Source organism: Epinephelus moara, chromosome 18 (assembly GCF_006386435.1).
Source record: "Epinephelus moara isolate mb chromosome 18, YSFRI_EMoa_1.0, whole genome shotgun sequence".
Classification (NCBI taxonomy): Eukaryota; Metazoa; Chordata; class Actinopteri; order Perciformes; family Serranidae; genus Epinephelus; species Epinephelus moara.
In genome coordinates, this window is record NC_065523.1 from 1,062,077 (window position 1) to 1,074,977 (window position 12,901).

At 41.9% G+C, this 12,901-nt stretch overlaps 1 protein-coding gene across 2 annotated transcripts in view; it reads right to left on the reverse strand.

The window, feature by feature from the left end:
- Window positions 1-12,901, reverse strand: part of abat (4-aminobutyrate aminotransferase) — a 155,268-nt gene that overhangs the window by 8,302 nt on the left and 134,065 nt on the right. For both annotated transcript variants that reach the window (XM_050070268.1, XM_050070267.1), the window contains 4 exons: window positions 11,317-11,454; window positions 3,731-3,898; window positions 2,934-3,080; window positions 2,579-2,690 (listed from right to left, as the gene is read on the reverse strand). In XM_050070268.1, coding sequence (XP_049926225.1) covers window positions 2,579-2,690; window positions 2,934-3,080; window positions 3,731-3,898; window positions 11,317-11,454 — 565 coding nt within the window. The remainder of the gene's footprint in view (window positions 1-2,578; window positions 2,691-2,933; window positions 3,081-3,730; window positions 3,899-11,316; window positions 11,455-12,901) is intronic.

The following is a 12,901-nucleotide window of genomic DNA, read 5'->3' on the forward strand; positions in this document are numbered from 1 at the left end:
CGACATCATTGCACGTCTGTCCGTCCTGGAAGAGGGATCCCTCCTCAGTTGCTCTTCCTGAGGTTTCTACTGTTTTTTTTCCCCATTAAAGGGGTTTTTTTTGGGGAGTTTTTCCTTATCCGCTGCGAGGCTCATAAGGACAGAGGGATGTCGTATGCTGTAAAGCCCTGTGAGGCAAATTGTGATTTGTGNTTTTTTCCCCATTAAAGGGGTTTTTTTTGGGGAGTTTTTCCTTATCCGCTGCGAGGCTCATAAGGACAGAGGGATGTCGTATGCTGTAAAGCCCTGTGAGGCAAATTGTGATTTGTGATATTGGGCTTTATAAATAAAATTGATTGATTGATTGAAGGTCAGAGTGACCTTGGCCTTTGACCACCAAAATCTAACCAATTCATCCTTGAGTCCAAGTGGACATTTGTGCCAAATTCAAAGAAATTTCTTCAAGATATTCTTGAGATATCCTGTTCATGAGTATGGCATGGATGGACAACCCAAAAATATAATGCCTCCGGCCACAGCGATTGCTGGCACAGAGGCATTTAAAAAAAGGCCTAATGAAAATAGTGTCTTTGCATTCTGAGCTGACTAAAGAATGTAATATTTTTATTTAATTTTCTTCAGAATGTGACCTCAGTATTTCTGTGGCATTGCTTAATCGGTTCTCTTGTCTGTACCGTGTGGCAACTTCCAGGGCTGAATAATGAAGCCAACGCGAAGTGCCAAAAACTGCAGTTCCTCTAATGGCCACTTGAGGCTGGCTCCAAGAGCGAGTCAGTCCCCATAGACACCCATGTTAAAATGCCCAACTTTACAGAAGAAATTAATGTGTTTACAGCCAGGTACAAAACACAGTTTAATTCAATTCAATTCAATTCAATTTTATTTATAAAGCCCAATATCACAAATCACAATTTGCCTCACAGGGCTTTACAGCATACGACATCCCTCTGTCCTTATGACCCTCACAGCGGATAAGGAAAGACTCCCCAAAAAAAACCCTTTAACGGGGAAAGTTTAGGTGTCTGTGGCTAATTTCAACATTTATGACAACTGTACAGGGGGTGAATTTGTATAAAACTCACCCACTGACATAATATTAAGTTAAGTTACACATAATTAAAGGCATGGCTGCTTTGAGCGACAGCTTGGTGCTGTCCGTTGACAAGTCACTACTACGATCACAGCACTAATTAGGTAATGTAATCATGGTGTAGCCCTAGATACACAGAGTAACATTATAGATTTAGCCCTAGTTGTCACTTTTGTAATGTGTCTTAATTTCAAGAAAGTTAATTATTATATTTTGGTTGCATTAAAAAGTCTTGTTCAGCATTTGGTTGTACTAAAAGACCCTCTAAGGAGTCGGATCTTTAGTTTTACTGGTAAGTACATTTTGTTTTAATGGTTTTAAGCCTTTTTTCACGAGCAAAATCAGCATTAAAATTAGTACTATCACAATAAACCATAGCTGTAAATTAACTGTGCTAACCAAGCTACCAGCTAGTGTTAAGAGTTAGCTCCACCCTCTAATTCAAATATGGTCACTGCTGGCTACAAATCAAAGATGGCGACAGCCAAAATGCCAAACTCAGGGCATCAAAACAAGAGTCCAAGGACAAATGGGTGACATCACAGTGGCTACATCCATACAGTCTATGGTCTACACTTGTGCTCTGGACTTTTGAAACACTGTCAAAGCACTGTCGTAATCACACATTAGAACAAGAACAAACTAAATGCCCAAAAGTGTTGTGGCTCTGCCTGGTTTATCCAGGATGCTTCAGGAGCTGACTGAGTGTGTAAACTGGAGGCAGACAAGAATCTCAGCATACATTTCAAAGCAGCTAGTGGAGATGATGGACAGTTATTGTTTCAATTTTTTCAGATGGCAAATTTGTTGATTTTGTTGATTTTGAACATGCGATTGATTTATCCAAATAATGCCCCCTTAAAAAAATTTCAGAGATGTGGGGGCCCACCGGCAGAAAAAGACATCGTAGGCAAGCTGGTCAGCCTCCGTGGTTATCCTAGTGATAACAGTCTTATCTCAGCAGCCCTTTGGTCATTAAGTGGTGGCACTTGACAAATTGGTGCGTCAGAGGGTTAAGTTATGGTTGATGTTTCCCAGTGACATCATCATCATGAGATGTGTGCTGAGATGGAGCTTAAAAAAAACAGAATGAATGAGAACTAATGAGATCAACAGCGGTGCCTCAATGACTTTTGCTCCTTGTATGTGCAGATTTGATCACACTTGAATAAATGTGCAGAACAAACAGGGTCAGTGTGGTGTATGGAATTAGATTTAGTTTCACTGTGAATATACATTGCACACAAATATACATATACACTATACATTACAGTAGAGATGACAGGTGTATAGGTGTGATGAGCCCAGCTAAAATGGTGATGTCAACAAAAATGCAATTTTCCCAACTGCAAAATGCAATTGCAGCATGCTGCATTTTCTCATTCTCAAGAGTTTGGATTCCTGAGTTTGAACTCCCAAGAATGTAAGTTCTGACTGGGAATACTCTGTAAATAAGAAATAAAAAGTGAATGGTGGTGTACTTCATACCTTTGTCTCTAGCCTTGAGCAGGATGCGGTTGCGTGTTTCATCATCACAGATATCAATGGCACAGAAGGTCCCCTGTCCTCGAGCTCGGCTCAATATGCCGGGGTACTGAGCCTGGGGACCAGACGCATGTAGGTCATGTTCACACAAATTTAGGTCACATTCACACCAAGCATGATTCATGATCCCAGAAAACTACAGTAAACCTGTTTATGATTAAGAACATAAAATAAAATCTATATAATGACTGATGATGATGACCAATGATCATTGGTTTACAACTTAGCCCATAATGTTGTAATATACTATAGAGATGTATATGGTATAGATGGATATTGATTTTATCCACTTTACTACCTGCAGCTCATACAGGCCGTTTAGCAAGGCTTTCCCAGAACGGGTCACCTCCTCCAGGAGGTTTTCTCTGCGAATCACATTGAGAACCTCAGACAGGAGCAAGTTCTTTGATGGGTCACCCATCCATGTGTTAAAGATACGGTAAGCCTGAAAAAAGACAACAGATAAACAAGCAAGCACACCTGTAAATAAACAATAACAATTATCTGATAAACATGCTTTAATATAAGTGAAAGTCCTATGACAGTGACATAACACTACAATAGTGTTAAATCAGCTATACATGTGTGTATCCGCTGCAGAAGTTTTAAATACTAAAAAACTAGAATGTGGTTGTATGCCTTGGCAAACAAGTCAAGTTACAACAGCAGTTGTGGGTTCAATTCCAGCCTGTGGCCCTTTGCTGCCTGTCATCCCCTCTCTCTCCACCTTTCACACTACATTGCCCTGTCCATTAAAGGCATAAAAGCCCCCCCATAGTTTTCCATACCGCATAAGAACCCTGTCCCTGGATGTATTGACTGCTGACCCAGTGACTCAGAAACCATCAGCAGCAACTTGAAATCTTTCACCCCAGTATTGAAGAAACTTTAACAATAGCTAGATCATCAGTATGTTGTTTGTCCTATGTCCAAAAGATTCATACTTTGGGTTATCATGGACATTCCAGCCTCTACAGACTCCTAACAGGGGTATTGACCTATTTGTTTTGTTCAAATCTGAAACACAACATATAAACCTTCACCAACATGTAGTCTGAATTTTCCTGCAGAAAAAAAAAGTAAAAAATGACAGACCTTGTCAGCCTGTAATTCATCCCTTTGGTAGTAGCCACCAGTCAGAAGCTTCTTGCTGAAGGAGACGATGTCAGCAGGGTTATCCATACCCCAGTGCTCATGGGCCCACATCTTTCCTGTGCTCCCTCCACCAGTCTGGACTTCATCCACATGGAAAGCACAGCCATGCTAGGGAGATAAAAGGTGAACAGACTGAGCTATGGGAAAGTGATTCAGGCAGACAGATCATAAATACAAGTGGGCGGAAAGGAAGGAAACGGTTTTCACTTATTGACAAGACAGTCAATGAGTAGGAAAGTCTTTACTAGGAAGACTTCTAACTCAGGACTAGACTGCTGGTACAGCAGACCTCCAATAGAGCCTTTGAGGCCCAGACACACCAAACTGACATCGAAGAACTAGTGGCGACGAAGGCCAACTGTCATGGCCAAAAAGGTTGCAACTGAACCAAGCGGCAGTCTCCAGGTATGGATAATGAAGCCAATGCAGAAGTGCCAAAAAATTAGTGCTGCACGATCTGATAAAAATGTGCGATTGCGATTTTGGTGGACAATATCGCGATTTGCGATTGCGATTACAATATAATAAATAAATGGTATCATGAGTCTTCTTGCTTGATTCAGTGTTTCCCCTACCATTATATTAGGGGGGCACTGACCTGACCTGACATAGTTATTGTTATGGACAGTGTGTAAATGACCATCAACAGACTGCTGTTACGCACAGTCAAACACGCTGCTCGCACAGCAGCGCAGCACACACTCAGTTGGAGCGGAGTCTGTGTTGCGTTCAGCCGTTGTCATGACAAATTCCAGCTTGTGAATAGGCCATAGCACAACACAGCAGCATGTCATGTGGGCCGAAACCGAGCAAAATTGCTCAGTTTTTCATTTGTTATTATATTGTTTGTTACAGAGTCCTTGATTTCCCTGTGTCTCTTTGAGGTCTTGTCGTATGGCGTGACACTTGCAAATGTATGTTTGACTGTGCTTTGTTGTTGTTTTATGAGGCTCTGGTGGCTTTCAGTTGTCTCTTTGTCTTTAACGTTACTTGGCTTGGCTTTCTCTCGCATGCATTTTTTGTACTTGTGGCAAAGATTTACACAACACGTCTTTCTGGTCAACGTCGCCGTACCTGAATCCAAAGCATCACCATATAATAGGTGTTGGGTTATTTTTTGCCATCAACTCAGCCTGTTCATGGTCGTGCTCATGCTCTTTTTCAGCATCCATGTTGGTCACAGCTGCATGCCGGGTGGTCACCTGACTATACGTGCTGCACACATCAGGATAGCTTGTGGGCGTGATGTCAACAAACTCCACACACTACAGGAGAGGTAGTCACGTTCACAGGCACACACATTAACATTCATTTACATTAAATTGCAAATCGCAGCCTTTTATGCAATGTAATTGCACAGCCTGACATCGCGATTGCAACTGCGATTACATTAATCGTGCAGCACTTCAAAAAATGCATTTCCTTTAATGACCATTTGAGGCTGGCTTTAAGAGCAAGTCAATCCCCCTAGACCCCCAAATTACAGGTACTCACCTGTTTAAATTTTTATTGAGGCTTTAAGTTACACATATTCAAAGGCAGGGCACTTGAGTGACAGGCTGTCTGTGATGTGTCACTACAGTCTATAAGTCCGATCCACCTCTCGCTCCTCCACAGCCCCAACCTATCATTCAAATATGGTCACTTCTGGCTCCAAAAAAAACAAGACGGTGACAACTGAAATGCCCAACTTGAGGCTTCAAAACAGGAGTCCACAAACCAATGTGTGACGTCACAGTAGCTACGTCCATGATTTTATACAGTCTGAGACCTTAACACACCACACATACCACGTACCACGTGCATTCTGTGCCTCCGTGAAAAGCGGCGGTAGTCTGTATTTATCATTAAAAAAAGGGAAACAGGAAGACCAATAGGACGGATTCAAGACGCTTGGCCCTTGGACCAGTGTTGACATACGATGGTGAGTGTAAGGTTTGTACACCCAAAGTGTGCAGTACATTCTAATTGATGCAAAAGTGGCTTGTGGAAACACTTTTAAGTCTTCGTGTCTGGTAGGCTAAACTTGTATAAGAGTACCACTTTAACAATGGTCCAAATACAACATTTCACAAGGAATCTGAAGGCATCTATTAAAAGTAGAAAATTTGACCAGAAGACAATAAACAATTGCTTGGGTCAAAAATAATAACTTGCATTATTACAGCACCTTTCAGAGCACTCAAAGATGCTTTACACATACATGAGCAGATAAAAACTAGTGGCAATGTTTGCCGTTAACCACGTCCATAGGCCTTGGTAACCAGGTTGGTTTTCAGGAGTTTTTGTGAAGGTTTCAGGAAATGTAGCATTACAGAGCTCTACAAGGAGAGAGTAACAAAGGGTGGGGCTGTCACATTGTCACCCTGTTCCCTAAAGGCCGGTGTGGGGGGTGGGGAGCAGAGATGTGTCCTTGGGCCACAGATCCTATGTCAGGGTATAGGGGTGGGGGAGGTCTACTAAGTATTGGGTGGCAAGGGCATGAAGGAATTTGCAGGTGAGAAGGAGGATTTTGTAGGAGATTGGAGACTTGTCTGGGAGCCAGTGAAGGTGGATGAGATTGGAGATGATGAGCTGCCAGGGCTTGGTGCAGGCGAGAACCCTGGCAGCTTCTACACATACTGGATACTGTCCAGGGCTTTGCTGGCTACCCCATACAGGACTTAATTGAAACAATCCAGACAAGAGGTAATGAAGGTATGGATGTGGATCTCTGCAACAGAGTCTGTGGGCGATGGCTGGAGTCCGGAGATGTTTTTGAGGTGGAAAAAGCAGATTTAGTGATGGATTTGATCTGTGACTGGAATGAGAGGATGGAGTCCAGAATGACACCCAGGGGATGGGCAATCAATCAATCAATCAATTTTATTTATAAGGCCCAATATCACAAATAACAATTTGCCTCAGAGGGCTTTCCAGCATACGACATCCCTCTGTCCTTGGACGAGAAGGAGGATACTGATTTGGCCAGAGTCAGCAGTGATGAGTAGGTCACTGGTGATTTTGATATGGGGGTGGTCTCTGTGCTCTAAAGCCAGATTGAAGGGGTGTGGCATGTAGCAGAGGGAGCAAAGTTCTATCATCACTTTGAGCCTTCTGTCTCCTTTGTCAGGTGGAACATGGAAGCGACTACTGGGGCACTTATTCTCTCAGGTTTGATCTACATTAGCTTGGATGGTATTTCATTTGTATGTTGCTTTGGACAAGAGCACCTGCCAAATGAATAGATGTAATTTAAATGTAATTTCAAGTCGTTTCTTTCACAGGTTACCAGACGACACCAGACCCATTGTCAGTGTCCAAATGGGGGCTGGATCTACAGCTTGAAAACTCATTCTTGAAAGTCTTGGAGAGGGCTATATAATATGAACATTCACATACAGTCTGTTACTTTTACAAGCTGGTAAACACATCATTGGCATTAGCGACTTTGTCCTCCAGTCAATGTGTCTCAAAAAGCTCTGGTGTTTGTGGTGCTCACCTCCCTCCCTTTATATGGTTGGCACATCAAGTCATCAAGACTTTCCTGCAGCCTTGGAATCTCTTTCGTCTAGTAAAGTTCAATGTATTCAGTGTCAACAGAAATTCTCTAGATTTGCACTTACCAGAGCTCAACAATGTCATCTATCCTCACTCTGCACTCAGAGTCAGATTACATTGTTCTATAATATCCATCTATTACTCTATTGTAAGATGATGTTATTTTGCAAAAGAGGCAAGGCAAGGTAAGGTAAGGTAAGGTAAGGTAAGGTAAGGTAAGGTAAGGTAAGGTAAAACTTTAATGTAATGGGGGCAATTTGGGATACAGACAGTAGTCATAAGTAAAACAGACAGATAGCACAATACATAAAACACAGAATCCATAATCACACACTGTTAGAGTTAATATCATGGACAATTAGTGGATCATAGCTGGTTAAGATAAGCGATAGCAGACAGACCAAAGGATGATCTGCAATGCTTAGTGCTACATTTAGGAAGGCAAAAACTCCACCCTGATGGAAGCATCTGAAACTTAACATGGAGCGGATGTTGAGTCTGAGACAATTGACGGAGCTTTAGAGGTGACCCTCTCTTCATACAGATGCTGTAGGTTATTAAAAGTAACACCAGTGATCTTAAAACACAACTTGACCACCTTTTCCAACTTGTTCTTGTTTTAAGGCTCAGATGACCAAACCAACAGACAATGTTAAAAGAAAGAACAGACTCTATAAAAGCAGAATAGAACAATTTCATGATTGTCCTATTTACATCAAAACTCCTCAGCCTCCTTGAAAAGAAAAGGCATTGGTTTGCCTTCTTACAGATGCTGTCAGTGTTCACGTCAAAATTCAATTTGTCACCTAAGACAGTGCCCAAATACTTATACTGCTGCACTACTACCACCGGCTCCCCCTTGACTACACAAGGAGCAGGAAGGCAGGGCCTCCTCCGAAAATCTCACTGGTCTTGGACACATTCTGTGTCAACTCTTGTTGAGTTGACACAGAATGACCCTCGGGCATCTACAGGGTAAGTAGCCAGATAATTAAGTGCCAAATGACAACACTGAACACGAAAAGTTCAGTAAAACACCATTCTTGTTAGAAAGTTATTAGCGCACAAAATGGAATGGAAGTGACAAGGTAACAGAATAATAAGCCACATAATTTAATTTAATGGCATGAAGACAGAAAGTGACACAACACTAAACATATCAACATCAAGATGTATTTTACATTTTAGTCAAATATGACAGCACAGATGTGCAAAATTAATCAAATATTTGTAAGCCTTCTCCCTGTGCTACCTATTGCAATACAGACAAAAAACATTTTAGAGCATAAATAAGGGTAGTTCTTATCCTCTTATCCTACAGACATTTCCTTTATAATTTCTTCTTACCTGTGAAGCCTTGGGCTGATAATTGGTGCTACTGTCAGGTCCCTGTCCTGATACCTACCTGGTTTCTCCCTGTCCCTCTTCTATCTATTGTAATAATATAGATAATAAATGTGCAAAGCAAAATTCATAAATAGAATTAGGAATAGTAGTGGTGACATAGCTGTGGAAATTAACCTCAAAGTCACTTTTATGCTATAGATATTTTCTCTCAGCCAGTTATAATCTCTCCTCACTTGTGAAGACCCTGCATGATCATCCTGGCTGGCCTCTGGTCCACTGTCTCCTCCCTGACCCTGCTCTTTCTATTGTAACAATAAAGATTAAAAAAATATGTGCAAAGCAATAGTGAGCACAACTTCTGAAATTAAGGAGTGGGTTTTTTCCTAGCATGAAACTAGCTAGCAAGCGATTTAAGATAGGTAACAATGACATTAGTATTCCTGTTAACTAGCTTAACTTGATATATTGGCATCTATTAATTAGTCATCATTTAGCTAGCATTATCTACATGCAACAACATTACTCAACTTACACGGTTTGTTTGGAAGAAACTGTGCAAGGTTTTTTGCTTCTTGCTGGCTGGTTTGCTGCACTGCCCAGCAGCACACGTCCTGTCTGTGCAATTGATTCAGATCACAACACAGGAGCATGTGTATGCCAGTCTACTCATGGTGCGACGGCTCGGAAAAACACGTTACCACATGTTATAAATGAATTGAACGGTTGTAATGGCTGTCAAAGTGCGGGGGACAGAGGGCACAGATACGGGAAGTGTGGGGGACATGCCCCACGCATACCCCGCGTCCGCTACGCCCATGAAACTGTGCAAGGTTTTTTGCTTCTTGCTGGCTGGTTTGCTGCACTGCCCAACAGCAGAAGTCTTGTCTGTGCGATTGATTCAGATCACAACACGGAATGCCAGTCTACTCATGGTGCGTTTAAAGACGGCTCGGAAAAACACGTTACCACATGTTATAAACTAATTGAACGGTTGTAATGGCTGTCAAAGTGCGGGGGACAGAGGGCACAGATACGGGAAGTGCGGGGGACATGTCCCACACGTACCCTGCGTCCGTTACGCCCATGAAATTGTGCAAGGTTTTTTGCTTCTGGCTGGCTGGTTTGCTGCACTGCCCGGCAGCACAGGTCTTGTCTGTGCGATTGATTCAGGTCACAACACAGCAGCATGTGTATGCCCGTCTACTCATGGTGCGTTTAAAGACGGCTCGGGAAAACACGTTACCACATGTTAAAAAACGAATTGTAACGGTTGTAACGGCTGTCAAAAGTGCGGGGGACAGAGGGCACAGATACGGGAAGTGCGGGGGACATGACCCATGCGTCCCCCGCATCCGCTACGCCCATGACTGTAGCGTCCTCCACTCCCCTTGTTGCCCTTTATACAAACTGTAAGGGGTACAGCATGTCCTGTAAAGAGTATAAAAGTTCAGATTTGACAATTCATAACAAGGGATGTCAAGGCCACAAGGCGATGGCCATTGAAGGATTTTGGAGACCTGACTTTTGCCACAGGCACCACTGTGGATTCCTTCCACAAACTGGGACCAAGGTTGCCGTTGCATTATTCACATTTGCCTTAGGGTGGATATAAACAACAGTAACAAAAAGTTGTGGAAATTCACGTGGCAAATAAAATGGCCTAAGTGACGCAGATAGGAGTTCAATATCAGGAGCACACGCAGATTCCCTCACAACCACCGTCTTACACCACCGGTTATTAACATACAAGCACATGCCCCCTTCCTGGGACTTGCCTGTCACCTGTGCATCCACATCCAGAAGCCAGGGAAGCCCAAAGCCATTGATTTCCAAATCAGTGTCAGAATCGTGGTCTTTTAGGCAGGTTTCCGTGAGGGAAATGATACAACAGTGTCTATTCTCGGAAAGGAACTTAACACATGCCCCGAAGTTCATCAATTTTGTTCCTTAATGACTGCATGTTGGCGAGTATGACAGAGGGCAGAGGAATCCAACGCAGCTACTGTCTCCGTAATCTTTGGCTCAACCCTCCTCTCCTTCCCGGCTTTCTTGGACAAACATTGTTTGTCTTGGAGCCAGCATTTTTCTCCTCTAAATGACCAGTGGAATCACCACTCCTGCATCAAACACCGCCTTCGCGTTGTGACACTGGAGAAGAAACTTGCAGCTGTACTTCAAGTCCATGAGGTTGGTCAAACTTATTCAGAGAAAACACTGCCACAAACGGTGTTATGAGCAGCAAAAAACAATATGCCACATCCATGGTTGACAGTCGGGATTAACTGATTGCCATTCATTCAACAGTCAAAAACGACACTAAACACTACAAAAACAATAAAAACATACACTACTACTTCTGCCAGTCGCTACTGGTGCAGCGCCCTCTTTGCTCATTCAGAAGATGGTCTCTCTGCATTCAGAGTCAGATCACATTGTTCTATCCATTTTTTAATATCAATTTATTACGCTATTGTAAGATGATGTTATTTTGCAAATGACAGCTATTATAACCTCTTTTTCGGAATAGTTGGTGATAGTGTCTGAGGCTAGTACACCAGTATACCAAGTTGATGCAACTCAGAGGTAGCGCAACAAGTGAAGCCCTTTTAAAGGAATTTTGCCATAGCGGTCACTGTTACCTTGCATGCAATGTTTCTGAGGCTTCTGAAGAAGTCTGGGGAGGCGTGGTTGTCTCCGCCTTCAGCCTGGATTGGTTCAACTACAATCCCAGCCACAGGCTTTCCCTTCTGCCTCCATTTCACGATCAGATCCTCCACCTGGAGACGAAAAAAAAAGTAAAACAATTGTTGCATTATATCAAGGTTTGCAAGACAAGGTAGCTTTATTTGTATAGCACATTTTATACACCAGGGCAATTCAAAGTGCTTTACAGAACAATAAAATATAAAACATTATAAAGGATACAGACTTACAATAAAAAAGAGAAAAAAAGATATAAAAGGTGAAATTAATTACTAAATTATTTACAATTTTAAAAAAAAATCACCATTAAAAACAACAAAAGTACAGACAAGAGAAGCAAAGATAAAAAGATTATTTAAAATGGAGTTTAAAAATAAGTTTGCAGTCATTACAGGGTGGAGAAGGCAGTGTAAAAAAATGAATGTTTTTAGCTTTGACTTAAAATTGCTGGGAGTCCTGGCTGTCCAACCTCATGTTGAAGGTTATTCCAGGTTTGTACTACACGATAACAAAATGCTGCTTCACCATGTTTTGTTATAACTCTTGTGACGTTCATATGTCACAAGCATGTCAGAGATATATTTGGGTGCTGAGCCACAGCTCAGCTTTAAATCAACTGTGTGGGTGACAGGTGAGATAGGTTTTTGTCAGGACCCTAGCAGCAGCATTATGAATAAGATGAAGTTGCTCAACAGCTTGTTTTGAAAGGCCTAAAAACAGACCACTGCAGTAATCTAATCTACTCGAAATAAAGGCCTGGATGAGCCTTTCAAGGTCTTGCTTTGATGTTATTCCTCTGACTCTAGAAATATTTTTTAAATGGTAGTAGCTTACAGTCTGTCTTTCTTCCCTTGCCCAAAGACAGTTATATCGGTCTTATTTTTGTTGAGTTGGAGAAAAAGTTTGATGCATCCAATTACTGATTTGCACATTGCAGTGACACAGATGTTCTACAGGTTCAAAATCACCAGGTGAAAGTGATACGTATGTATAATCTCATGTCATCTACGTAATTATGGTAGGTTACGTAATCGTTTTGTATGATTTGACCTAATGAAGGCATACAGAGATTAAACAAGAGGGGTCCCAAAATGGACCCCTGTGGGACCCCACATCAGGCCATCTGCTCTGACTTATAGTTATCAATCGAGACAAAGTACTTCCTGTCATGAAGGTATGACTTTGAGGACAGTTCCAGAGAGTCTGATCCAATTTTCTAGTATTTGTAACAAAATGGTCCACTGTGTCAAAAGCAGCACTTAAATCCAATAGCACTGTTACAGAGACTCAGTGGTTAGTAATAGCGCATTACAAGTAATGCACATACACAAAATTAAAGTAGTTACTGAGGAACTAATGAGAAACTAATGAGGAACTAATGAGTAGTTACTGAGGAACTACGGTACACAAAATTAGAGTAGTTACTGATGAACTAATGAGGAACTAATGAGGAATGAATGAGTAACTAATGAGGAACTAATGAGTAGTTACTGAGGAACTACGGTACACAAAATTAGAGTA